Source organism: Pogoniulus pusillus, chromosome 4 (genome assembly GCF_015220805.1).
Source record: "Pogoniulus pusillus isolate bPogPus1 chromosome 4, bPogPus1.pri, whole genome shotgun sequence".
In the NCBI taxonomy this organism is placed as follows: domain Eukaryota; kingdom Metazoa; phylum Chordata; class Aves; order Piciformes; family Lybiidae; genus Pogoniulus; species Pogoniulus pusillus.
This window is the reverse complement of record NC_087267.1, coordinates 5,017,930-5,043,113: the sequence shown is the minus strand read 5'-3', so window position 1 is coordinate 5,043,113 and position 25,184 is coordinate 5,017,930. Positions and strand designations below refer to the sequence as shown.

Below are 25,184 nucleotides of genomic sequence, written 5' to 3'. Positions count from 1 at the left end.
CAGCCCTGAGCGTTTTAAAATACAATTACAAAGTACTGCAACTAGATTGTTATCACTATTATCTGCTAATTATTTTTTCCTGCTCTGGACAGCAGCTCTGAAGCCCTTTATACTCTCTGCCTGCAAGGTTGTTACTAACCGTGGCAATGTTTTATGCTGAACAAAGCAGTCTTTCGGAAAACCTTTTGTCGCTCATAAGAAGGCACTAAATTACTTCATTAGTTTTGTCATTTTTGTGCACTAATATCAGTTGTACGTATTTAAAACCCTTAAAACCCAGATAAAGGAACAGAAGCATCAAGTCTTATCAAAAAGCTGCGGGGTTTTTCTTTCTCTTCAACGCAGCGCTCCGGTTCCGTGATCCCTCCAGATGGCCGTCAACCGCAAGCCCGAATTTAATTTCGCAAAACGGGGAGCTTATGGCGAGCTCCCGGATGAAAACCTTCGAATCTCCCACGCCGCTAGGCCTCCAGGTTCCCAGACTGGCCGAAACTGGGGGCGGGAGGGGCGGAGCGCAGAGGAGCAGCCTTCCAAGCGACCTACCGGCGCCCCGGCCACGGCAAGACCTCGCGGCGGGCGTAGTGCATGGCGGGACAAGTAGTTCCCCGCCGCTCCCTCGGCCGCACACTACATTTCCCGTGGAGCCGCGGGGGAGAGCGCTGGGCGCGGGCCGCGTCAGCACCGCCGGCAGCCAATCGCGGCGCGGCCGCGGCGAGCGCCGTCAGCCGCCAATGTTGTTTTCGCTGAGTCGAGCTGCTGCTGTTGTTGGCGGCGGCGCCATATTGGAAGGGACGAGTCCCCGTTAGCGAGAAGCCCCTTGGCGCTGGCCCGGCCGCCGCCATGCTGTATCTGGAGGACTATCTGGAGAGTGAGTGTGTGCGGGACGGGGGTGCCGGGCGGCCGGGCACGGCCGGTGAAGGGGAGCTCGGGGGAGCCGCCGCGAAGAGGCGGCGCCCCCCTCCCCCACGGCGGCGAATGGCTGACTTCCTCCCTCCCTCCCTTCTCCCCCCGCCCCCCCGCCCCTCCGTGTGCCCGCAGTGATCGAGCAGCTTCCCATGGATCTGCGCGACAGGTTCACCGAGATGCGCGAGATGGACCTGCAGGTGCAGAGTACGTGAGTCCCGCCCCCTCCGCCTCCGCCCGCCCCCGCCCCGCCCCGCGCCCCGCCGCCCGCCCGCCTCGCCCCACCCCGCCACTGGGGGGCGGCTCAGGGCACCGGCTCCGCCGTCGCGCCCCGCAGCAGGGTGGCTGCCTGCCCGCCGCATGGAGGAGGGGGAAAGCAGAGGGGAGAAGGAAGGGGCCAAGCGGCGCCGGGGCTCTCCGACCTGTGTGGGCAGCTCTGCTTCGCTTCCCACCGCCGGCCCCGTGCAGTTCGCAACCCCTCCCCACCCTATGCCCCGGCTCTTCGGCAGCGCCGCTCTGGTGCGGGCTCGGCTGCGCCGTAGGGTTGGGCGCGTCTGGTCGGCAGCGGGCGCCTGGCGTCGTCTCCTGCGGGGCAGCGGAGCGGGCGGCGGGAGCTGGTGCGGCTGCGGGAGGCGGCGCTGCGGAGACCCTGCGCCTCTCAGGGAGCTGCCGGGACGCAGCAAGGGGCGGGGCGCGCTTGCCTGGTGCGTTGCGAGCGAGCGAGCGGCGCAGAACCGCGGCCCTTGCGAGCCGCACGCCCGCCGCGGGCACGCCTCGGGCCTTACCCGTGGCTAGCAGTAGAGATTGCATGAGTGGGTTCTTAAAGGAGTTTCACTCCTGGGCTTGTGCTGCTTCCAAGGGCGTTTTTGGTGGCACGTCCCAAAGTCTTTAGATTTTTGATCCCTAAGAGCAGTGGTGGTGGTTTGGAACGTGAGTTACGTCCCACTCCTTCAGCAGGTGACAGCGTGCTGTCTCTGAAACTTCACAGCCAACTCCTCCTACAGCAGTGTCTGTGAAGGGACGTCCACACAGCCTCTCGTGCCCTAGCTGACGAGTAACCAGACGCACCGTCTGCTTTACGTTTATTTGTAGATCACTGTGTATCTGCTTATATCCTGATGCAGAACCCTGCCTAATGCTGTTTTCATGATGTGTTGCCTTTTCATCTTTTCTAACTCAATTTTATCTGGGACTTTGGTGTCCCATAACACCCGCTTCGTTGTGTCTTAAGTGATAACACTTTAACTGTGATGCAGAGGTCACTGTTAATGACACTATTATTGCACAAAGGTTGAGAGGAATCTAGAAGGATTGGATTATTGTAAAGAACTATGAAAGAGAGAACAATAGTTGAAATAGCAAGTGAATGGAGTACAGGAATACAATTCTCATGAGAGAATAGTTCAACCTGTGATATTTTGAAGTGCCATCTCAGGCTCTTCCTTGGATATTTAACAGTCTTTATTGACATACATTTCTAAGTTTTTTGTGTGTGTACTACAGCCTAAGTGGTATCTTGAATTTCAGTACTTAAAGTTGTTGGAACAGGGCAGTGGCTCCTCATAAGAGATAATTTCTCTGAAATAACTATCACTAAGAAGCCCCAGAAGAGGGAATGAACAGCAAACTGACTTAGGTAGTTCTGATTAAACTGACAAATTTTACTTAAGTACAAAGGCAGAGAAGCTAGCAGTTTGTTTCAGAACTGGGCCAACTAGCACTGCCAAGTTTGGAAGTAGTATCATTTCCTCTCTTTTAACTGGAAGTGACAAACATCACTCTGTAGTGTATTACAGAAAGTAGCAAAGAACACTAAATATTGTATACTAAGACCAAATAACACTGAATATTGTATACTAAGACTGACCTTAGCCTCAGAGAAAGATTCTCTCAGACCTTGGTACTTCTGTAGTTTTTGCACTGTGAGTGACAAAGCATCCAAAGACATTGACAAAACTTCTAGGCAAGCATCTTTTTTGCATTGCTTGCTAGACTGCCCACTGAATACTGCATGCAGACCTGGAGGTTATTCTCATGCTGTGACATAGCAACTTGCTGTGAAGATTCAGGGTTTCTAAAGTACTTGAAAACACTATTTTGATCAGTGGTATTGTCCCAGAATCCTACACAAGTTGCAGTTCAAAGATGATTGTGCTGCTATGCTTTAGAGTTAGTGCTGACTTAATATTCTGTTTTATTTGGACCACATGGACTTCAGATGGGGACAGATGCTCCTGTTTGCTGTTTGAAGAAGTAATAAACCAATTGTACCTACTGTAAGTCCTGATAAGGCTACTGTGGGAAAAGTGAAGACCATCTATGTTGTTACTTAACACAGTCTATAATGGAGCTCTACGTCGAGCATAAAATGTACTTGTCTGGTTAAGTTCAAATCATGGATTATCAGGTCTCCTTGGTAAAATGTCAAGTTCTAAAAAAGCCTCTCCTAATAGAATTTCTGGCAATTCTCTTGGGCAATCTTATCTAAGAAATTGGTATCTCAGAATGTAGTATCACAATTGAATTAGATAGGTAGAGAGGGAGAAAAGAGGAAGGAACTAAAGTATGCCAAAGCAACCTTTTCATATAGTTTAATAGGGTTGATTTGGATTCCCCTTTACTGTGTCTGCCCCATCAGGAGAGACCAAATTTCTGTGCTAGTTTCCTATTAAATGGTTTCACACAGACTGATACATGTCCTCAATAAAAAGTAAAATGGAAAGATTATATATTATTTTCCTTTTCATATCTATGGTGCCATTAGAATAATTATCACCTAGCTGTTTGCCCTCTGGGAACGGGAGTTAGAATGTTTTGTCTCTTGGATTTGTGAAGTAAATTATGATCATTTGGTCAAAGAACAAAGCTTTTATAAGCCTCTATATATAAAGTGTCTGCTGCTTGCTTGCTGCTCAGGCTTAGCCTTTCAAAATAACATGGCACAAGTGGAACATGCTCATTATACAGATTCTCTGTTTTACACCAGAGCTGTTTGACTCCTTTAGATCTAAATAAAGTTGATATGAGCCAGTGTTCACAACTGCTCTGACTTGGGATTAATTGCAGTCTGCCCAGTCATTTTTCAGGTTTCTGTTTGTTTTGGTGTTGGATGTTCCCAGCATGGGGAAAACCAACGAATGGTTTTGATCATGTGGTATGAATGATTTTAGGTTATGTGAATAGTTGGTTGGAGTTGTGAATTTGCACAGAGTGAGAAAACCTTTGGGCTCTATTTTATTTTAAGAGTAATACTTGGGGATTCATGACATTAATTAACATTTTTGTGGTAAGAGGTAGCTGCTATCATGTTATCCAGTTGTAGTGGTGGTTTCTGGAACGTGTCTGTAGTGTTTGCAACTCAGACTCTGAAGTCTATAGGCAGTTGGTGCATTGTCACATTTACTTTGAATCTGTTATCTGGACATAATTACCAAGGGTGCAGATTTTCACTACTGTCATCTATGCTGAGACTAGCAAGGCTGTCAAATCCAGTCTGAGTGAGGCAGCTGCATTCTTCTGGAAATACACAAGCTGTTGCACGCACAACTATCCAGCTGTTGAAATAGTAAACTCAGCATTTTTCTTCCAAGGGAAATGAGGGAAAGGGGAGGCAATCCCTCTTCCTGTCTCAATAAATAACAAAACAAACAACATGTTGACATTGTCCTTTCTTATGGTAGTTAATGTCAGAGAATTGGTGGCATTCTTTTTTTCCTTTAAGATATCTTTCAACTTTATGTGAGAATCCTCTCCGAATAGTACTTCACCAGTGTATTTAACCCTTAGTGCTAGCCTATGGGGATGGGGACTGTAGCTTCCAGTGTTTTCAATTTGCCTTCACTCTTCACAGAATCACAGAATTCTGTTTCTTCCCAGCGTACAATGGAGATGGCCTTGACTTGAAGGCAATGACTTTACTCTTCAGTTGCTCTATCTTTTTGAGGCACTAATTTTTTCAGTTATTTGGTTTTGTATTTGACTGTTTCTCTTAGAACATTTTGTTTCCTGCTCAGTTTGTAACTGGCTAGGATGTTCCAAAGTCAGCAGTCTAGAGCCCTGGGTGAGGCGTTTGGGTCCGTGCTTTAAGTCACTACCACTGCTCTTAGGGATAAAAAACCTTTAGAACTTGGAGTCCTGCCTGTCCCATGCTGGAGAGCACAAGAACCTTGATGCAACCACAATGCAATTCTGCTTCTTGGAAATGAAGGTAAGTATTACCCTCCTCTGTCCACTGTCACTTGGTTGATTTGTTTTTTTCATTTTCTTTCCTCTCTAATAGTTTGCACCTCAGTCCTGTCAACATTGAGAAAACATCAAAAAAACAAGCACCTTATTTCATAATAGATCCTCTCATACATGAGAAAGTAACATTTATCTTAATCTTTTCCTATGCTACAGATGCAATGGATCAGCTTGAGCAGAGGGTAAATGAATTTTTTATGAATGCAAAGAAAAACAAACCTGAATGGAGGGAAGAACAGATGACATCAATCAAAAAAGTAAGGATGTCACAGGAATGGGTCACATTTTTCTCTTGCAAATGAAGATAACCTTCAGAAAAAATAGCTTATGATTGATGGAGACTTACGTGTTCAGAACTGTGACTTCCCTTGGGCTTTCGTAGAGATGGAGAGAGCTACCTATAAGGAGAAAAATGACTGAAAACTTTCTTTGATCAAGCATTTCTCTCAACTTTTACCCAGCATTTTCTAGCATTTTAAACATTGTGATCATGAAATGGTGAGGAAAGCAGGTACTAAATTTTTAGCTGAGACTTTGTTTCTCCTTGCATGATGTGAAGGTGTGTAACTTCACTGGGTTTCTTTTAGAGAATGTTTTTCAAGCGTAGCTTCTGCATTTCCTGTGATCCTGTCCTTGTCTGTGTCAGGGTACTGATAGATAGTAAGCTGAAGATGAGCCAGCAGTGTGCCCAGGTGGCCAAGAGAGCCAATGGCATCCTGGCCTGCATCAGGAACAGTGTGGCCAGTAGGACAAGGGAGGTTCTTCTTCCCCTGTACTCAGCACTGGTCAGACCACACCTTGAGTACTGTGTCCAGTTCTGGGCCCCTCAATTCAAGAGAGATGTTGAGGTGCTGGAACATGTCCAGAGAAGGGCAACAAAGCTGGTGAGGGGCTTGAAGCACAAATCCTATGAGGAGAGGTTGAGGGAGCTGGGGCTGTTTAGCCTGGAGAAGAGGAGGCTCAGGGGTGATCTTATTATGGTCTACAACTACCTGAAGGGACATTGTAGCCAGGTGGGGGGTGTCCTCTTCTCCCAGGCAACCAGCAATAGAACAAGGGGACACAGTCTCAAGTTGTGCCAGGGTAGGTATAGGCTGGATGTTGGGAAGAAGTTCTTCACAGAAAGAGTGATTTCCCATTGGAATGGGCTGCCCAGGGAGGTGGTGGAGGCACCGTCCCTGGGGTTCTTCAAGAAAAGCCTGGATGAGGCACTTAGTGCCATGGTCTAGTTGATTGGATAGGGCTGGGTGCTAGGTTGGACTGGATGATCTTGGAGGTCTCTTCCAACCTGGTTGATTCTATGATTCTATATGTATGCTATATATAGCTTTAGGAAGGGAAGAGTAGAAGATTGATGTGTACTAGTCTATCCGTCAGCACTCAGGCATCAGTGGTGGTATTGTTATCAACGTAGTCCATCATTTTCTCAGAAGAAAATCCTTTGTAGTCTCTCTCCTACATTTGCTACTTAATCCCCTTATTTTGCCAAGGGGTTTTATTTCTTAATAAAAATAGATTTTATGTTTTAAAAGAGAAAAGTTAAAGCTCTAACTTCACTAGAGGAAATGAAAAATTTGCTTTTAATTTCATTTAAACCAAAATTTCAAGTAGTTTTTGCCTAAGGAAGACACTCTTCAGAGGAAATTGAGAATACAGAGGCATTAAAACCTGTTTAGAGTAAAAAATGATGTAAACATGCTTTATTTTAAAAGGTTCTTATTATTTTAAAAGGTTTTAATGTGTTTTTTGTTATTTAAAGGAGACTTTACAATTGGATCACATTAGTGAAATTATAATACACATATGGGTTATATAAATATATCTTAATTTAAACTATAGACTACATCATAATTTCTTCATTGCTGGAAAGCCCCCCCCAAGTATTGCATTATTTTGAAGGCCAGTAGTATCTGCAGTGATCCTAAAGATATATACAAAGTAAAAGGCATTGTCTCAATTTTGCATCTATGACCTAACATTGTAATGTATACTAAATTTCTGCTTGTAGCATTGTTTGTGTGATGGTTTGGGTGTTTTCCCCCCCACACACACTTTAGAAATCACCCAGAGTAGACTCAGCCAGCTCTGGAAATATGAATGAAGCTTATATTTACAGCTAGCACAATATACAAGCAGATGTTTACAGTATATACAGTTAGATACAGAAATATACAAGGTAAAAGGTAATACTGAAACACAACTCCCCTCCCAGAAACCTGAGTCCCCAGGAGGGGCTCTCAACCACCCCTTCATCTTCCCTCTACCCCTCTCAACCTTACTCCAGTCCCAAGGAAGAATAGAGGTTTGGCCAGAGGTTAAGAAACAAAGTGGATTAGCCCAAAATGGAGGGTGAGGTTAGAGAGATGCAGCTCAGTCAGCAGCCCCAGCGAGACTGATGGCGAGAGTGTTATCAGATGTTTTTCTTTCTTGTTCCAATACTTCTCAGCAAGACTGTGAGCAAAGTAGACATCACCATTGTTTTCCTTTCACAGCTTATAATCTAGTCCTTCTCACCAAAACACTCTAGCTAGCTTCAAACTAGCACATTTGCAAAAATCTGGGTGTCACTGTAGGAGGAAGTGTCCACATATTTGCCAAATCTTTAGTAAGGCACAAACAATAAATCGATACTTATTGTATCTCTCCTCTAAAGTTTAGTCAATTGCTTACAATAAAGTGTCACAGCCTTTGTGAACACTGTCTGGAATTTGTCCTTTCAAACTTAGATTTTGTGATGGATAAGAATGGCTTAAACTGAAACGAATTCAGTTACTTTCCTAATTTAATAAAAATGTCTCTTTATGGCAGGATTATTATAAGGCTTTGGAAGATGCAGACGAAAAAGTGCAACTGGCTAATCAAATATATGATTTGGTAAGTGGACAGAAGGCTTCCCAAAACCTATGCCCTAAGTCACACACATTTTGATAATACAGCTGTGCTGCCTGCACAGTTATCTTAGCTAGAAGCATATACTTTACTTGGTGAAAGAAACATTTGATATTTTATTGACTTTTAAGAGTTTGGTATGTGTCTTTTAAATACAAACTGCAGAAATAACTCTAGGGATCATGATAAGGTTTTTCATACATGTTGATCCTGTTTTACTTATTTTTCTGAAGAGAGACCATGAGCAAGTTACTTCTCCTTACAGCATGCATATTTTGAGTTTTTAAAATATACTTATTACACTTTTTCAGAGAACAGAACCTGCAAGTCAGACTGCACTAAAATATCAGACACATGAAACAAATATTTCTTGCCCTCTTTAGCTTCACTTGAGCTAACCAGATGTTAGCCAGTGGGTACAGTGCTGTGTGACTGCAGTTGAAGAAAGCATTTGGAACATAACAATTCTTGCCATAATATTCAGTTCAGAATTTTTTTTAATAGGTTTTTTTTTCGATTTGTAGTACTCAAGAGCTTGTCATAGTTTACATAAATGCAGAAGAGTCTTTGTGCTTTCTGTCTGGAGACCCTTTTACTCAAGTTTACTGATGTGTATAGTAGCATACAATTTGCAATTCATTAAACTTTCAATTTCCCCACTGCAGCCCAACCTCTTCTAAAGTGCATGTCAAGTACTGTTTCTTCTCTTACTCTTTATATACCTATACCCACAACACCCCCAGGCCCTCTCTTTTTCATCCTTTTTATCTCAGAAGAAGCCTTGAAACATTGCCTGCAGTAAGAGCAGGGCTTCTAGCTGCCAAGCCATCGTGCAGTCTTTTTGTAGCCTGTGATTGACTACACAACTTAGAAACAGCAGTGCTAGTTTGGTATTTTCTCTAGTATCTCTGCTGAGTTAGGGGAATGTTGGTGTCTGAGAAGTTATGCTTCTGTGTGTTTTTATACATGCTTAGTGCTGCCTGACAGAGAACTGCTGGAAGGGAAATAACATAGCAAGGCTGAGATTAAGGATGTAGATGTTCATGTTCCAGGATGGATGCTATTTATTGTTGTTTTGCCTCCAAAACTGTAGGTAGACCGGCATTTGAGAAAACTGGACCAGGAACTCGCTAAATTTAAAATGGAACTTGAAGCAGATAATGCTGGGATTACAGAAATACTAGAGAGACGTAAGTGTGCATGATTTTCTTTAAGAACATGACAGACATTCTGTCCAGTTGCAGAATTAAATGCCGTACTCTTGTTAATGGCCTGCAGTATTTCCAATCGTTTCAGATTATTCTTTTAAGCCACACAGTCTTCATCAGTTAATTATGAACAGCACAGGAGAGAGGAAACAGTGCAGGAGGTTCCTGAAGTGTGTGGAAAAAGTTTCCTGATTCAGCTGGCGAGTGAGCCTGCCAGGAAAGATGTCCTTTTAGACCTGCTGTTTACTAGCAGAGAAGGTCTGCTAGATGAGGTGGTATTCGGGGGCTGCCTTGGGCTTGGCAGCCATGAAACAGTAGTGTTCTCAGTTCTTTGTAAAATAAGGAGAGGAGTCAGCAAAAACCCTATCATGGACTTCCAGAGGGTGGACTTTGACCTGTTCGGGTCACTGGTTGAGAGAGTCCCTTGGTGGACAGTCCTGAAGGGCAAAGTGATCCAGGAAGGCTGGACATATTTCAGAAAGGATGTCTTAGAGGCACAGGAGCTGACTGTCCCCATGTATTGTAAGATGAACTGGTGGGGAAAATGACTGGCCTGGCTAAGCAGAGAGCTTTTGCTGGGACTTAGGAAAAAGAGGAGAGTTTAACACCTTTGGAATAAGGGGCAGGCTACTCAAGAGTACAGGAATTTAGTTAGATCATGCAGAAAGAAAATTACAGCTAAAACTCAATCTGGTCACTACAGTGAGATAATAACAAGTACTTCAGCAGCTTGACACCTACCCACTGGGAAGTGTGTAATTTCTTAGTTGCAATGATTGCCACCATATTAAGGAGAGTCATTATTTTAGCTACAGGTATGGAATGTCCTGCAGAGTTAGGTATTTGCTGGCTTTCTGTTTTTTAAAGGGCAGAGAGTGGGTTGTTTTGCAGTGGGATGGTGCAGGAGGTAAGAAACCTGCATGCTTAGCAAATACAGAAACGATTGAAATCAGAATGTGAGCTTGATGTATAAGAATCTGGCCTTTCAGTACATACCAGCATTCAGACAGCAAGTTAATTTGTGTTTATGATAAATTGCAAAGTTAATTTAACTGTTCTGATTGTAGAGTTATGAGTGACTGTTATGCACCCAAGGACGGTGAAAAGTAACCTAACTCACTTGAGAACACCGGGAATAAATATTCTTCCTTTGAACTTTGTGTGACTTTGTCACAAAAGCTTGGAGGGTTTGGATATTTATTTGTAATTGCTATGAAAAATAACAGGCACAAAAAAGAAAACTGCTAAGTAGGTATTTTTAGTGAGCCAGCAACTACAGAGAAGGACTGGTTTATTTTAGTTGGAATCTCAGCTGCAGTTTTAAGATGTGATTCAGCCTTCAGTTGAACTGTGAGTTTGAGATAGGCAGGTAGAATTTCAAGAACTCGAAGACGAAATACATCTAATTGCATGTGGCACATTTAAGGTTTATTTTGAGTGGGTAGTTTGTTTTTTTAATGAAGTGAGAAGTATAGAGGTCTGTTAACATTTTTGGCTTTCAGAATAAATAGGTCTTGTTGAGGTTCCACGAGAGGGCGATCTTTCGACTAGTTCGTAACTTGATTAGTGTTAGCCCAGCTGAAATACCTCCCTCAAACCGCTAATAGAAAAAAATTATTTAAACTTTTGTGATGCATTCATGTACTTTTTGAAAGCACTACAAAAGAAAGAGATGAAGAAGTGTTGAAGCTACAGATTTTGAAAAGCTAACATGAATTATTTTCTTGAATTGTCTTCTGTATGAATGTTGAGTTGGTGGGTGTTTCAGCTAGTTCAAAATCTTTCTGCCTAAGATTGATGCACAAACTGTTTTATAGTGTTCTGATGGAAATTTATGATCAAAATCTCTCCTATGCTGTGATCTTTTAGCCTGTTTAGTGTTGTTTCTGTGTATTTTTAATGTTAAGAAAACCTGGGTAATGATCTAAGACCTTTCCTGTTGAGTGCTGGATCATCTTGAAAGGCATTGCTAGTGCTTGTGTGTCTTGATTTTGTCACTAGATGCACTCAATAGGATAAGATGCCACGTTCATACAGTTTCACCTGTTACAATCCTCCATTCTTACTGGTGTTGACAGTCAGTACTTTTGATGCAGCATTCTCCAACTGTCACTGGGTTGTATGCAACTTGTTTATGGTATGTTAAGGCCAGTGTTGTTCTGTTCTCCTTTTTAGCCTTGGTTTTTAACTTCTCAATTTCAACAACAGCAGTAGATACCAATTTTTATTTAAAAATTGTTCTCACTAACTCCCACAGGAAGGAAGGGTTTCAGCTCTACCAAATATCCTTCAGATTAAAATAAACATAACTGCATAGTCATTTGGTTAATGTTACAAAGATTCATTTAGATTCTGAAAGGCAAAAGCATGCTAATGATGACTCTGAAATTTTCCTATGCTTTTTACCTTTCTTGTAGGGTCTCTAGAGCTGGATACACCATCACAGCCTGTGAATAACCATCACGCCCATTCTCACACTCCAGTAGAAAGTAAGTATTTGATACTTAATAATGTGTCCACTTCTCAAGTTTCCTCATTTTTTTCTTTTAGTAGTATTAGGGGAAAAAAAAAATTTGGAAGTGATTTCTTCTTCTCCAGACACTGAGGAGCTAAAAAAAGGCATAGTGAAATGATGCTAATGTCTGTTCAAAATAAGTGCAAGAATTAAATAATAAGGCTTTGCTTTTAGGAATTAGTTGAAAGTGCTATTTTGTTATGTGTATAGTTAGACTTTCAAGCTGAAAAGCTTTTACATTTAAGCTCCTTTCATTTATTTCATTTAGAAAGGAAACACAATCCGTCTTCTCACCATAGTACAACAGATCATGTTCCTGAAAAGAAGTTTAAATCTGAAGCTCTTCTGTCTACCCTGACTTCAGATGCATCTAAAGAAAATACACCAGGTAATCTTAATTGTTTTGAATGTCATTACTTTTTAATTGGAAGAAGAGGCTCGTAGAAGCCAGAGGCTTATACTCTTTCCTCTGGGATTTTCAGTCATTTGAAACACGAGAAATTTCAGGCATTGTTACTCATCTGTGTTGTCCATGAAGTACATAAGCTCTGTTGTCATGTAACAGCTGCATGTTGGCTGTTTGTTTTTATTTACACTGCATAGGAGAAAATAACAAATACCATTTCATTCAGTCAGTAGAAATATAAGAGATCAATACATTATTATTTGGGGAAAAAGAAATTCATGCAATGATTTGCAAAAAGAATCTTCATTCTTTTGGATAACTAAGGATTTGACATGACATTCAGCTAGAATAAAAGAAAATCTTTTCCTGTTGTCTGTTTCAAAAGAGCTAAGAAATCTTTTTGACTAGTTTATAAAACCAGTTTCTACAATTTTCTGCCTGTTTTCAAACAAAATTAGGGTGCTTCATAGTTTCTTTTCTGAAAATCAAACATTGTGAAAGGCTGTAGTAAGTAAACTACCTTACATTTGGGTGTTCAGAGCTGCTCATCAGGTTTAAGTAGGCTGCCTCATACCCATTTTGCTTTTACTTAGAAGAAAGTTCACACAAAATTGCAAGGAAGTGAACTATGAGCAGGTGTCAGTGTATAGATGACCATAGAAATATGTACTTCATTAAAAACGTGATTTTCCAGTTTTTAGAATTTGTTACACCTTTTTACTTCAGACACAGTCAAATTCTTACAGTCTTCTTTATGGTTAGAGAGGTCAGCATCATTTCAGCAGAAATTCAGTTTATATAGACAAAGCAGTTCTTTGATACAGGCTGGGGACTGAGTGGCTGGAAAGCAGCCAGGAGGAAAGGGACCTGGGGGTACTGATAGATAGTAGGCTTAAGATGAGCCAGCAGTGTGCCCAGGTGGCCAAGAGAGCCAATGGCATCCTGGCCTGCATCAGGAGCAGTGTGGCCAGAAGGACAAGGGAGGTTATGCTTCCTCTGTACTCAGCACTGCTCAGGCCACACCTTGAGTCCTGTGTCCAGTTCTGGGTCCCTCGATTCAAGAGAGATGTTGAGGTGCTGGAATGTGTCCAGAGAAGGGCATCAGCTTTGGCTGGGGAGGGGCCTGGAACACAAGCCCTATGAGGAGAGACTGAGGGAGCTGGGGGTGTTTAGCCTAGAGAAGAGGAGGCTCAGGGGTGACCTCATTGCTGTCTACAACTACCCGAAGGGAGGTTGTAGCCAGGTGGGGGGTGTCCTCTTCTCCCAGGCAACCAGCAATAGAACAAGGGGACACAGTCTCAAGTTGTGCCGGGGTAGGTACAGGCTGGATGTTAGGAGGACGTTCTTGCCAGAGAGAGTGATTGGCATTGGAATGGGCTGCCCAGGGAGGTGGTGGAGTTACCATCCCTGGAGGTGTTCAAGAAAAGCCTGGATGAGGCACTTGGTGCCATGGTCTAGTTGACTGGCTAAGGCTGGGTGCTAGGTTGGACTGGATGATCTTGGAGGTCTCTTCCAACCTGGTTGATTCTATGATAGGTGACTGTGGTAGTGGGACTGTCTTTGTTAAAGGACTCCTTGAACATGGGGATAGGTGGGGGAGCACCTTTTTTTTTTAGGTGAATACTGTCTGTGTCTAATGACTTCTTAACTTTCTTCCAAACGATCAGACTGCTCTGATACGTAAATGGCGTTCCTACTCTTTCACTGGTTTTCATATATAACTCTTCTTAAAATGCAAAGGAATTTAGTTTTGAATTTCATAAATGTGTTCTGTTCATCAAGGGTGTCGAAACAGTAATTCATCATCCTCTTCAAACAATGCATACAATACAAACTCTTCTCAACCATTGGCATCATATAACCTGGGCTCATTATCTTCAGGATCTGGGGCCGGTGCAATTACCATGGCAGCAGCTCAAGCAGTGCAAGCCACAGCACAGGTAATGTCAGAACATTGTTGTCATTCTGCCATGCACTATTAATTAAGAAGAAAGACTAGTTATTTTCTTAATTTTTAATCTGAGTTCCCATGATCACTTCCAGATGATTTGTTTCAGTTCTCATAATTTTTGTTTATATACTACAGTTTCATCCTGTAAAACTTGCATAAAGGGACAGCTTGTTTTCTAGCTTTGGTGTTCTTATATCTTTTTACCACTTTACTGTTGTTTTGTTAACAGGGTATCTAATGAACCTGTGCAAATAATTATTAATTAGCAGCCTGGTATATGTCTTCTGTGAGAGCTCTCCTGTGTAATCTGATATAGTAACAGTATTCCTTTTAGATGAAGGAAGGAAGGAGAACATCCAGTCTAAAAGCCAGCTATGAAGCTTTTAAGAATAACGATTTTCAGCTTGGAAGAGAATTTTCATTATCCAGAGATTCGACTGGATATTCATCATCAGCTTTAGCATCAACATTAACACAGACCTTAAGTTCGTCAACCACAGACTCACGAAGTGGCAGAAAAAGCAAGTATGTTTCATACTTATTGACTGCAATTTTAACTTTTCAGACAGCTGAGCTTTCTTTTAAAAGTTATGAGCCATATTGGAAACAATTTGTATTTAATGCCTTGTGATAAGCAGAAGTTAGTTATTGCCTGCTGGCTTTTTTTTCCTTCAGACACTTTTTCTTTTGGCCTCTAACTTTCTGTTCAAGCAACTGCTCTCCAAGGTTTATATAAATGTCTAGATTTGCTTCTTTGTCTGTGATATACCCTAGCTTTTTCCCTTGTTTTCCTGTGTTCTGGAGAGATTCAGTCCCATGACTAATGCAGATTAATCTGTTAGAACAAGGGGCACAGTCTCAAGTTGTGCCGGGGTAGGTACAGGCTGGATGTTAGGAGGAAGTTCTTCACAGAGAGAGTGATTGGCATTGGAATGGGCTGCCCAGGGAGGTGGTGGAGTCATTGTCCCTGGAGGTGTTCAAGAAAAGACTGGATGAGGCACTTAGTGCCATGGTCTAGTTGACTGGCTAGAGCTGGGTGCTAGGTTGGACTGGATGATCTTGGAGGCCTCTTCCAACCTGGTTGATTCTATGATTCTGTGCTGGGAGCTGCTGGTTTGTAGATGGTTTTGAAATAATCTGGAGATTTGCTTCATGCCACTTGACAAATAATCAGAGCTTTCTGATGTCTGACTGTCTAGGACAGGAAACAGAATGAATTGTATTTCTAATTAAATTTTATAAACATGTTAAAGACAGTGTTGCAACACATGCTAACAATGATCCCAAGTTGTACTTGAAATGCCCATCCTTTTAAACTGATGCTGGTTTCTGTCTTCATACAAACTTGTGTGTGTTCTCAGCTCAGTTAGTGATTTCATCTTAGAAGTACTTTTCATCTACCGATATCTTGAGTGTCAGACCTGACAGCAAAACTGCAGAATTTGTATTCCAGCACTCTTCCTGTGGAGTGGGTGATGCTTGAGTGGAGATTAACATAGAATCAGTCATCTTCAAAACACAGTTATCTATTGCATATGACATTACTTAAATATAAATTCATGTTTTGTTAGCAACATTGTTTTTCTGGGGACTTTACACAACCTTTTTTTTTTGTTGTTGAAGAAAAACATTATTTAAAGACATTTGCCTGTCTAAAGCTATTCAGTTCCATTGGTTAGAATAGCATGTCTTGCACTTGTAAGCTGGTAAGGCTTGTCTCCTTTTCCAAAAGCATTCAATGTGTGTCTTTTTCAGTTCTTGCAACTGTTGAGTGTAATCTGCTAGGGAATGATGCTTTGGGATTTGCATACTGCAGTATTTCAGAGTCAACAAAGTACTTGATTTGTGGTCATTTCACTTGGCATAAAATTAATATAAATTGTAATATGCCTTTTTTTTCCCTTCCCCACCCACTCAGAAGCAACAACAAATCTTCAAGTCAGCAGTCCTCATCATCTTCCTCTTCCTCATCTCTATCATCATGTTCTTCTTCATCTGCACTGGCACAAGAACTGTCTCAACAAACAGCAGTAATACCAGAGTCTGATTCTAATAGCCAGGTTGACTGGACTTATGATCCAAATGAGCCACGATACTGCATTTGTAATCAGGTAAGAATGTCCGTCCTCCAACCTGAAGTATAGCTAGAGCTGCTATTTTGCTGTAGTTGAACTTCCTTCTCTGATTGCTAGTTTTAAAATATTCTTTCTGCAGTCATTTGAAATTCAAATCTGTTTTTATTTTCATACAAGTGATATGAATAATGACCTCCATTCTTAAATCTAAAAACAAGCCAGTTTTTCCAGTGACAGAACTTACCTCTACTTCTCCTACTTTCCTTTAAAAAAAAAAAAAACAAAAGAAAGAAAACAAGAACCAAAAAATTCCACCAAAATAAACCCCACTCCCCCAAAAAGCCTAAACAAACAGAACAAACCACAAAATAACCCAAATCAAGCAAGAAACAACCCCCCAAAAAACCCCAAACAATATGTAAAAAAAACAAACCAAACAAAAAAAATCCACAACTCTACAGAAAAATACCAAAGCCAAAAAACCAAAACCTAGAGAACCCCAGCAAATGAGACAAAGCCCAGGTTTTGTAAAAAACACCCAGAAACTTGGGGGAATGAATGACAATGAAAGGAACTTGTATGTAAAAATACCTGCTCCTGTTTCAAACACTTTGAAGAGTGTTGGCTTTTTTCCATGTTTTTATAGAATTCTCTAATTCTTTTGAAGGTATTTTATTGTTTCAGATAAAGTGCTTGAAATTGTCAAGTAGGCAAGGGAAATGCCAGACATTAAAATAATCTTGAAAACATTGTTTAGGCCAAAACATGATTTGTGTAGGTGTATAGGGTTAACACTCCTGGGGGAGTAACCCTGAACCTGACCCTAGGCGTCTTGGCCCCTCCCCAGGGGTGGGCCACACTCCAGGTGATGGTTAGCCCACTCCCCCCACTTCCTGTGGTATAAAAGAGGAGCACTTCCTGCGCCTCATGCTCTTTTGCCTTGGCTCCCTCTTGACCCACACACTCATACTGCATACCAGCACACCACGTGGCAGCCACGAGACAGAGACACCATCACATTACTCGGGTTGTATCCATCCCTTTTTGTATTCTGCTGTTTTCCCTTCCTTATCCTTTGTAAACTCCCCTACCTCCAAAACCTTTTCTAAGTTATTGTTAAACTTTTCCTTTTTAACTTCCAAATCGAGTGAGATTGATTTATTTGGGTGTCCCTACCTTTCTCTCTCTCCCTGTCTTTTTGGGAAAAGGAGGGGGAAGAGGGGAGGGCACTCTATAAATTCTATAAATTGTCATTGGGTCTATTAAAATTATTAGAGTTTCTGGGAACCTGCATTTGAACCCAAGACAGTAGGTTTTGAATCCATTTTTATGCATCCTGAAATATGCAGAAATGCCATTTTCTATGTTTTTTCCAAGTATAAAATCAGTTTACTTTTAATTTCTTCTTTGAATCATGTAACAAAAGAGACATTAAAATATTGTTGAAGCTGTTAGTGGAAAAACTCCCCAAATGAAGAAACTTGACATTAATCTCTTTTAAAACACTGGTTATTTTTAATTAATAATATAGTTATTAATATTTTTTTTCTTATTTGCTAGGTGTCCTATGGTGAAATGGTAGGCTGTGATAACCAAGATGTAAGTAACGGTGGTCAAAAGGTTTCATTATAGGCTTGTGGATGTAACCATTGCTTGCAGAAGTTACTTTTCTTTTATTTTGGCTTTTAGATAGAGGCTTTTTAGAATAATATGTATATAAGCTGAACCTTTCTTCAGGACCCTTCTTATTTGTCCCCACAGTTCAGATTCTTTTAGAAGTCTTCAGCCTTTACTAGGAAGGTTTGACATTTTCCTTAAGATGACCTTTATTTCTAGGAGCCTTTACCTGTATATGGGGAAGGCTGTGGGTGTAGTCTGCCTGGACCTCAGCAAAGCCTTTGACACAGTCTGCCACAGCAAGCTCCTGGCAAACTGGCAGCTCATGGCTTGGAGAGTTTCACTCTGAAATGGGTCAAGAACTGCCTGGAGGGCTGGGCCCAGAGAATGGTGGTGAATGGTGCCACATCCAGTTGGCTGCCAGTCACTAGTAGTGTGCCCCAGGGATCAGTGCTTGACCTGATTGTGTTCAATATCTTTATTGATAATCTGGATGAGGGGATTGAGTCCATCATCAGTAAGTTTGCAGATGACACCAAGTTAGGAGCAGGTGTTGACCTGTTGGAGGGTAGGAGAGCCCTGCAGAGGGACCTTGATAGGCTGTGTGGGCAGAGGCCAAGAGGATGAGATTTAGGAAGGCCAAGTGCAGGATTCTACACTTTGGCCACAATAACCCCAAGCAGTGCTACAGACTGGGGACAGAATGGCTGGATAGCAGCCACGAAGAAAGGGACCTGGAGGTGCTGATTTATAGTAGCCAGCAGTGTGGCCAGGAGAGCCAGTGGCATCCTAGCCTGTATCAAGAATAGTGTGGCCAGCAAGACAAGGGAGGTTATTCTGCCCCTGTACTCAACACTGGTCAGGCCTCACCTTGAGTACTGTGTCCAGTTATGGGCTCCTCAATTCAAGAGAGATGTTGAGGTGCTGGAACGTGTCCAGAGAAGGACAACAAAGCTGGTGAGGGGCCTGGAGCACAGCCCTGTGAGGAGAGGCTGAGGGAGCTGAGGGTGTTTAGCTTGGAGAAGAGAAGGCTCAGGGGTGACCTCATTACTGTCTACAACTACCTGAAGGGAGGTTGTAGCCAGGTGGGGGTTGGTCTCTTCTCCCAGACAACCAGCAATAGAACAAGGGGACACAGTATCAAGTTGTGCCGGGGGAAGTATAGGCTGGATGCTAGGAGGAAGTTCTTCACAGAGAGAGTGATTTCCCATTGGAATGGGCTGCCCAGGGAGGTGGTGGAGTTGCTGTCCCTCGTGATGTTCAAGAAAAGGCTGGATGAGGCACTTAGTGCCATGGTCTATTTCATTAGACAGGTCTGGGTACTAGGTTGGACTGGATGATCTTAGAGGTCTTCTTCCAACCAGGCTGATTCTATGATCGTTGCTAACATCAGCTGTCTCCTTGAACTAAAAACTTTTTCAAGAACAGTTAAATGTAGTTGTTTCTTTCCTGAGATAACACATTTAAACAGAAGTGAGTGATGAGATTCCTCTTGTGCCACTTGGTGTTGTCAGAATGAGTATTTCCAAACACAACATATTTGTTTTGTTCTGCTATATAAGTTTGTATGTGACTCCTAGAATTGTTGCCACTTTCCTTAGTCTATTGGGTGTACATTAGGGACAGAGATCCTCCTCGCTTCTTGTTTTGTGCTCTGTCTTTGTGTGAAAAGCAGAAGCTATGCTCTTTTACTCATGCTTCATTTTCCTAGAATTGTATTTGTGATGGGTATTCAAAAAGAAAACAACCCAACGTAATCTTTTCAGTGGTAGGACAAGAGGTAACTGCTGCCATCTTGAACATAGGAAGTTCTTTACTTTGTGGGTGGTAGAGCACAGGAGCAGGTTGCTCAGAGAGGTAGTGGAGTCTCCATCTCTGGAGTCATTCAGAACCTGCCTGTAGTCTGGCCTGTGCAACCTGCTCTAGGTGAACCTGCCCTGACATAGGGGTTGGACTAGATTATCCCCAGAGATCCCTTCCAACTCCTATCATTCTCTGAAATTGTAAACCTTTTTCTTCACGTTTTTTTTTACAGTGCCCTATTGAGTGGTTCCACTATGGATGTGTTGGACTGACAGAAGCACCAAAAGGGAAATGGTACTGTCCACAGTGTACAGCTGCAATGAAGAGAAGAGGCAGCAGACACAAATAAATTTCTTCATCTGGAAAACAAATTATGTAATAAAGGTTTTATAGAAGACTTAGGAGTGGGAAGAATCTCCATCACGTTTCCTCGCAGCCACCTAAGGGTTAACACAGCAGTCATAAGATCTTGAGCTATTGATTTTGCTAGTTGTGTTTTAATATTGTAAGTAAATTATTTATGCACACTGATGTGCTATAGATACTATTACAATGAGCCTTGGATTGTTCCAGTGGCCAGCATATGCAGACATTTGTACTATCAAACCATTTTCTCTAAGCAGTGGGCATTCTACAATTACTCAATCTTCAAAAAATTCCAGTATGTCAAGATTTTAAATGTATGTTTTATATTCAACAGATATATTCTGCTGCATGTACTGTACTCAAGAGCTGTTATGTAACACTATGTATATAAATGGTGCAAAAAGTCAGTGCTTCTGAAAAAAAAAAGACAATGGTTTTTAAAATGCCTTTATAGCTTTGGTTCTTTATGAAACTTAATTCAGCAGGCTGAAGAAAATGGTTCTTGTATACAGCGGGCTGTTGTCCTCTAGGGTACTTGAGTATGTAAAAACAAAAATGCTGTAGAATAAAACAAACTTGTGCCATTAGTCTTTATATGTTTCTGCTCCAGAGAAGGTGCAGGCCAGAAGAGGGAAAAAAGGTGTTAAAGTGATGATAAATTTTTATACCAAATGTGTTTATTTTTTTGTGCAAGTAATCCTTTAAATCTGAATTGTATTAGGTGTTAAAATAAAACAACCTCAACTCCTCTACTGTTTTCTGTATGTTTATCAGGAAAAGGCTCTTCTTCAAACAATTTCAGAGGAGTACAGTTAAGTTTGCATGATCCATGTGAAGGATTCTTGGAGAAAAGGACGTTTCTCTGGTGAATGGGTGACTAATATATATATGACAATGCTGAAACACCATTTGCATTGCTATCTCTGTCTTCAGATAAGTGGCACCTGCTTATTAAATCCCTACTGTGTCAAGAAATCCACAAGCAGGACTGCCACAAGGATACAGAAATAGGAAGCGGAGAAGAAAACCACAGCTGCCACTTACTTTTCTGGACAGTGGTTTTCATGTACAAATCACAGTTCAGAAAAGAGGAAAGAGAGGAATAGTACCTCCTGCTGTAGAATCTCTACAGTGACAGGGAGGATCATATTAGGAAGCCTAAATACAGACCCATAAATAGTTGGATCTGTTAATTGAACAGATCCTGTAATACAGGATCAGAAAACTGATCTTTAAATTTTACCCTTGACCATAATTTATTTTTCTAACTTGCTCATTTTAAATACAGGTTCTACATTTAACTTGCACTGACCATTTCTTTTTGTTGTTTTTGTCTGGCTCTTTCATGCAGCACTGCTCTACAGAAGCAAGATCGTTACTTCTTACTTTCACTAGTGAAAAAAACAGATTTTCACTTTATTCCAAAGATTTTGCTTTAGTACTGGGTTGCTCCTTGGACTATCAGGCTGGACGATAATGACCATAGTAGCTTTTCAAACCCCTGCAGAGGGGGAGGGGAGAGAGAAGTAGTGTTACAGTGCATAATGGCAAATTCTGTCAAGGAACTAAGGAGGCTCATTAGTAGTAGGGGTATGTGCAGAAGATGCAGGCTTTACCCAAACCAAAATGAAAACAGGCTTGTGCCACAACATTTATTTGTAAATTTAAAAGAAGAAACTTTCTGAATCCTTAAACTAAAGTAGGTATGTAAGAAAGGAAATGTGATTATAGATAATGAATAGACTTTGGTGAAAGAATATTTTCACCAATTTCTATCCTAAAGAGCAAAAGAACAGTGAGTGTAATTAAGGTTCCACTAAAACTAGGAAGTGAATCCACCACTGTACTTCATTGGAAATCTGTCTGAAAAAAAACACTTAAGGGCTGGAATTTCTGGTTTCAAGTGAGGCTATTGAGGTAACAGAGATAACAAACTATTTGTTCTGCTGGAAACTGGTGCCGTGCTATAATTTGAAGTTAAATAACAGGTTGACACCCCTTGAACTGAATACCTAAGTCTCTAGAGAATCCTAAATAGGATAGATTTACATTTGACATGAGGAGAAGAAGTTTTTACTATAGGATGGAGGAACACTGGACCAAGAGGTGGTGACAGCCTCATCTCTGTAGGCATTCAAGGGATGGTGCTCTGAGCAACTTGTTGGAGATGTCCCTGCTTACTGCAGCAGGGGTTGGACTAGATGACCTTTAAACATCCATTCCAACCCAATGTGTTCTGTGATATGATACTTTTGTTCTGAACAGGAAGCCTGTGAGAGATGCTTAAGAGTCAGCACATGATAATGGTGTGAAAAGTGCCGGGCAAGGTTAGACAAATTTGAATACCAGGGTGCTTTCTGTAGGTTGCTTGATGCTTTCGAAGTCAGACACCTACAGAAATAGGTCTGCAACAAATCAGTGTTCTAGGCAAACCCGCAAATGGCATGTCGGAGCAACTTTACCTTGCCCCATCTTCCACTCTCCCCACCTCCCTCACCTTTGAGGTGCTGGAACGTGTCCAGAGAAGGGCAACAAAGCTGGTGAGGGGCCTGGAACAGAAACCCTATGAGGAGAGGCTGAGGGAGCTGGGGTTGTTTAGCCTGGAGGAGGCTCAGGCAGGGGTGACCTCATTGCTGTCTACAACTACCTGAAGGGACATTGTAGCCAGGTGGGGTTGCCCTCTTCTCCCAGGCAACCAGCAATAGAACAAGGGGACACAGTCTCAAGTTGTGCCAGGGAAAGTATAGGCTGGATGTTAGGAAGAAGTTCTTCCCTGAGAGGGTGATTTGCCATTGGAATGGGCTGCCCAGGGAGGTGGTGGAGGCACTGTCCCTGGAGGTGTTCAAGAAAAGCCTGGGTGAGGCACTTAGTGCCATGGTCTAGTTGACTGGCAAGGGCTGGGTGCTAGGTTGGACTGGATGATCTTGGAGGTCTCTTCCAACCTGGTTGATTCTATGATTCGATGATTCTATGATTCTATGCATTTCAAAATTTCTAAAGGAATGGAAAACAATTTTTAAAATGCCATTTTACAAACAGCTTCAAGTTGTATTTCCAAACTTTTTGAATTGTTTCCACTTTGCTGGAAGCCCAGAAAGAGCAGAATCACAGAACTGTTTCAGGTTGGAAAAACAAATATTTCCTCAACGATGCTGCATAGATTGAATCAAATGCATCTGTCCACATGTATGAGACTGGCTACTGCCAATGAAGGAAACTTTTACTGACGTTTAAGAGTAGAATGAGGAGATTCTTAAAGCAGGTGCAGTTGTTCAGCAACAACTTGTACCTTTTTCATGAAATGGTTAAAATCCTGGGGAACCTTTGGCATACTGTGGTGAATAGTCCTAAAGGACATAAAATGGGCTTGAGCATGTCCTGTCTCATTTACCTGCCTGTCTGCATTGCAGCCGGAGGCGGGAAAACAGGACACAGAAACCCAGGCGACTTAGTCTCTTTGCCTGAGAGGGGTTACATGGGGGCCGCGCCCGTGTCCCCTGGCAGGCCTGTGCGACCCCATTCTGTGGAGGACAACAGCCTGTGGGTTCTGCCATTTCTGTGTCTGCTTGGGTGACTGCCAGAGGTGATTGGGTGCTTGTGTGGCCAATGAGACCATTAGCCTCGGCCATTACCCTATAAATGGGGGTGAACAGGGGAAAAGCTGCTGGCGTGCTCGTTCCTTCCTCGCTGATCTGCCGCTCGCCCGCCCGTCGCCTCAGCAGCCGCCTCAGCATCGCCTCAGCAGTCGCAGTCGCCTCAGCATCGCCTCAGCAGCCGCCTCAGCATCGCCTCAGCAGTCGCAGTCGCCTCAGCCGCCTCAAGCCGCCTCAAGCCGCCTCAGCCAGCAGCTGATTACACTTTGCAGCCCAGGTGGAATTCGCCACAGGACTTCTGTTGAATATTTTCCTGCCTATGCTTTGGGCCACAGCCATTAGGACTAGTGAGTATTCTTAACTCTTTGTTCAAGCTGCTAAAGGATTCTAATCAGCCTCACAAGCGGTGAAGGAAGCCGCCAGACTCTCTGCTACAGACATTGTCTGAAACCTTTCCAAACCCCATTGTACAGAGACATTCTGTGACATAGTTCTGCCAACCGCACCCAAGAGCTTGTGTGGAGAGTTGTAAATGAGTTTGGGGGAGTTATTTTGTGTCTGTTAATAAATTATTTAATAGCTTTTAAATCTGCCTCAGTGCATTTTACCCCAAACTCAGATTTCAACTAGTCCCATTTACAACACATAGTTCTGTTCCTGAGCACCGAGGTATTTATTGGCTAGACACTTAATTTGGTTTTCCTAGTTAGAATAACAGAGTTACAGAATATTGGGGGTTGGAAGTGACCACAAGGATCATCTATTTCCAACCCCCTGCCATGGGCAGGGACACTTTCCACCAGAATGGGTTGCCCAGAGTCACATCCAGTCTGGCGGTAAAAACTTCCAGGGATGAGGCTTCCACCACCTCTTTGGACAACTTGTTCCAGTGTTTCACCACTCCTATGGTGAAGACTTTCTTTCTAATGTCTCATTTAACTCAACCCTTCTCTATCTTGGATCTGTTCTCCCTAGTCCTAGCACTACCTGACACCCTAATAAGTCCCTCACCGGGTTTCTTGTAGGCCCTTTTCATATACTGAAAGGCCACAATAAGGTCTCCTTAGAGCCTTCTTTTCTCCAAACTGAACATCTCCAATTCTCTCAGCCTGTCCTCATAGGCAAGGTGCTCCAGCCCTCTGATTATCCTTATGTTAGATAGTTTGCTTGAAAATGTGACAAATCAGAGTGTTCCTGCTGTGATAAATTCATCTGAATATGGTATTATTGACTTCATTTAAAAATGGCTTTGTTGTTTTTATGGGGAGCTAAATTAATCTCAGGCTCTTAAAGCCCATTCTATAGAGGGATGGATCAGTCAATAGTTGAATGAACTGACAAAAAAAAATGTGTTCTGCAGTCAATACAGTTAGTAGAATTGACCAGTCTCTTATGTTCTTATTTAAATTTAGGGAGATACACCATATGTTTTCCAAGGATCTTCCTGATAGCCTAATACACTTGCAATGGCTAAGAGACTGAGGAGTACACAGATGTTAAGCAAGGCATTCTTTTTAAATTACACCCCCCCCAAAATTAAAATTATGCTTTAACCATTTTAATAACAAGTAGGAATTTTCTTGGATGTTGACTTAAACCTCTGCACACAGAAACTC

At 42.3% G+C, this 25,184-nt stretch overlaps 1 protein-coding gene across 3 annotated transcripts; it reads left to right on the top strand.

Annotated features, from left to right (window-relative positions):
* The first annotated feature begins 608 nt into the window (after positions 1 to 608).
* ING3 (inhibitor of growth family member 3) lies at positions 609 to 20,725 on the top strand. 3 transcript variants are annotated; one of them, XM_064142049.1, is made up of 12 exons: positions 609 to 868; positions 1,039 to 1,110; positions 5,302 to 5,402; positions 7,954 to 8,019; positions 9,128 to 9,224; positions 11,660 to 11,731; positions 12,026 to 12,145; positions 14,045 to 14,103; positions 14,449 to 14,639; positions 16,033 to 16,225; positions 17,750 to 17,788; positions 19,842 to 20,725. In XM_064142049.1, exons 1-12 carry the CDS (start codon positions 841 to 843, stop codon positions 19,956 to 19,958), a joined length of 1,155 nt encoding a protein of 384 aa, XP_063998119.1. In that variant the 5' UTR covers positions 609 to 840; the 3' UTR covers positions 19,959 to 20,725. The 3 variants fall into 3 exon arrangements, with proteins under 3 accessions (XP_063998119.1, XP_063998118.1, XP_063998120.1); XM_064142048.1 differs by having other exon boundaries at positions 13,946 to 14,103; XM_064142050.1 differs by lacking the exons at positions 609 to 868; positions 1,039 to 1,110 and adding an exon at positions 3,897 to 5,110 and having other exon boundaries at positions 13,946 to 14,103.
* The last annotated feature ends 4,459 nt before the right edge of the window (positions 20,726 to 25,184 follow it).

Bases quoted from the DNA above. Each gene is read 5' to 3' on its own strand.
- ING3 (XM_064142048.1), top strand. From the start codon at position 841: ATGCTGTATCTGGAGGACTATCTGGAGA. The intron at 9,225-11,659 runs GTAAGTGTGCAT...CCTTTCTTGTAG, and splicing joins TACAGAAATACTAGAGAGAC to GGTCTCTAGAGCTGGATACA. The intron at 12,146-13,945 runs GTAATCTTAATT...CTGTTCATCAAG, and splicing joins ATCTAAAGAAAATACACCAG to GGTGTCGAAACAGTAATTCA.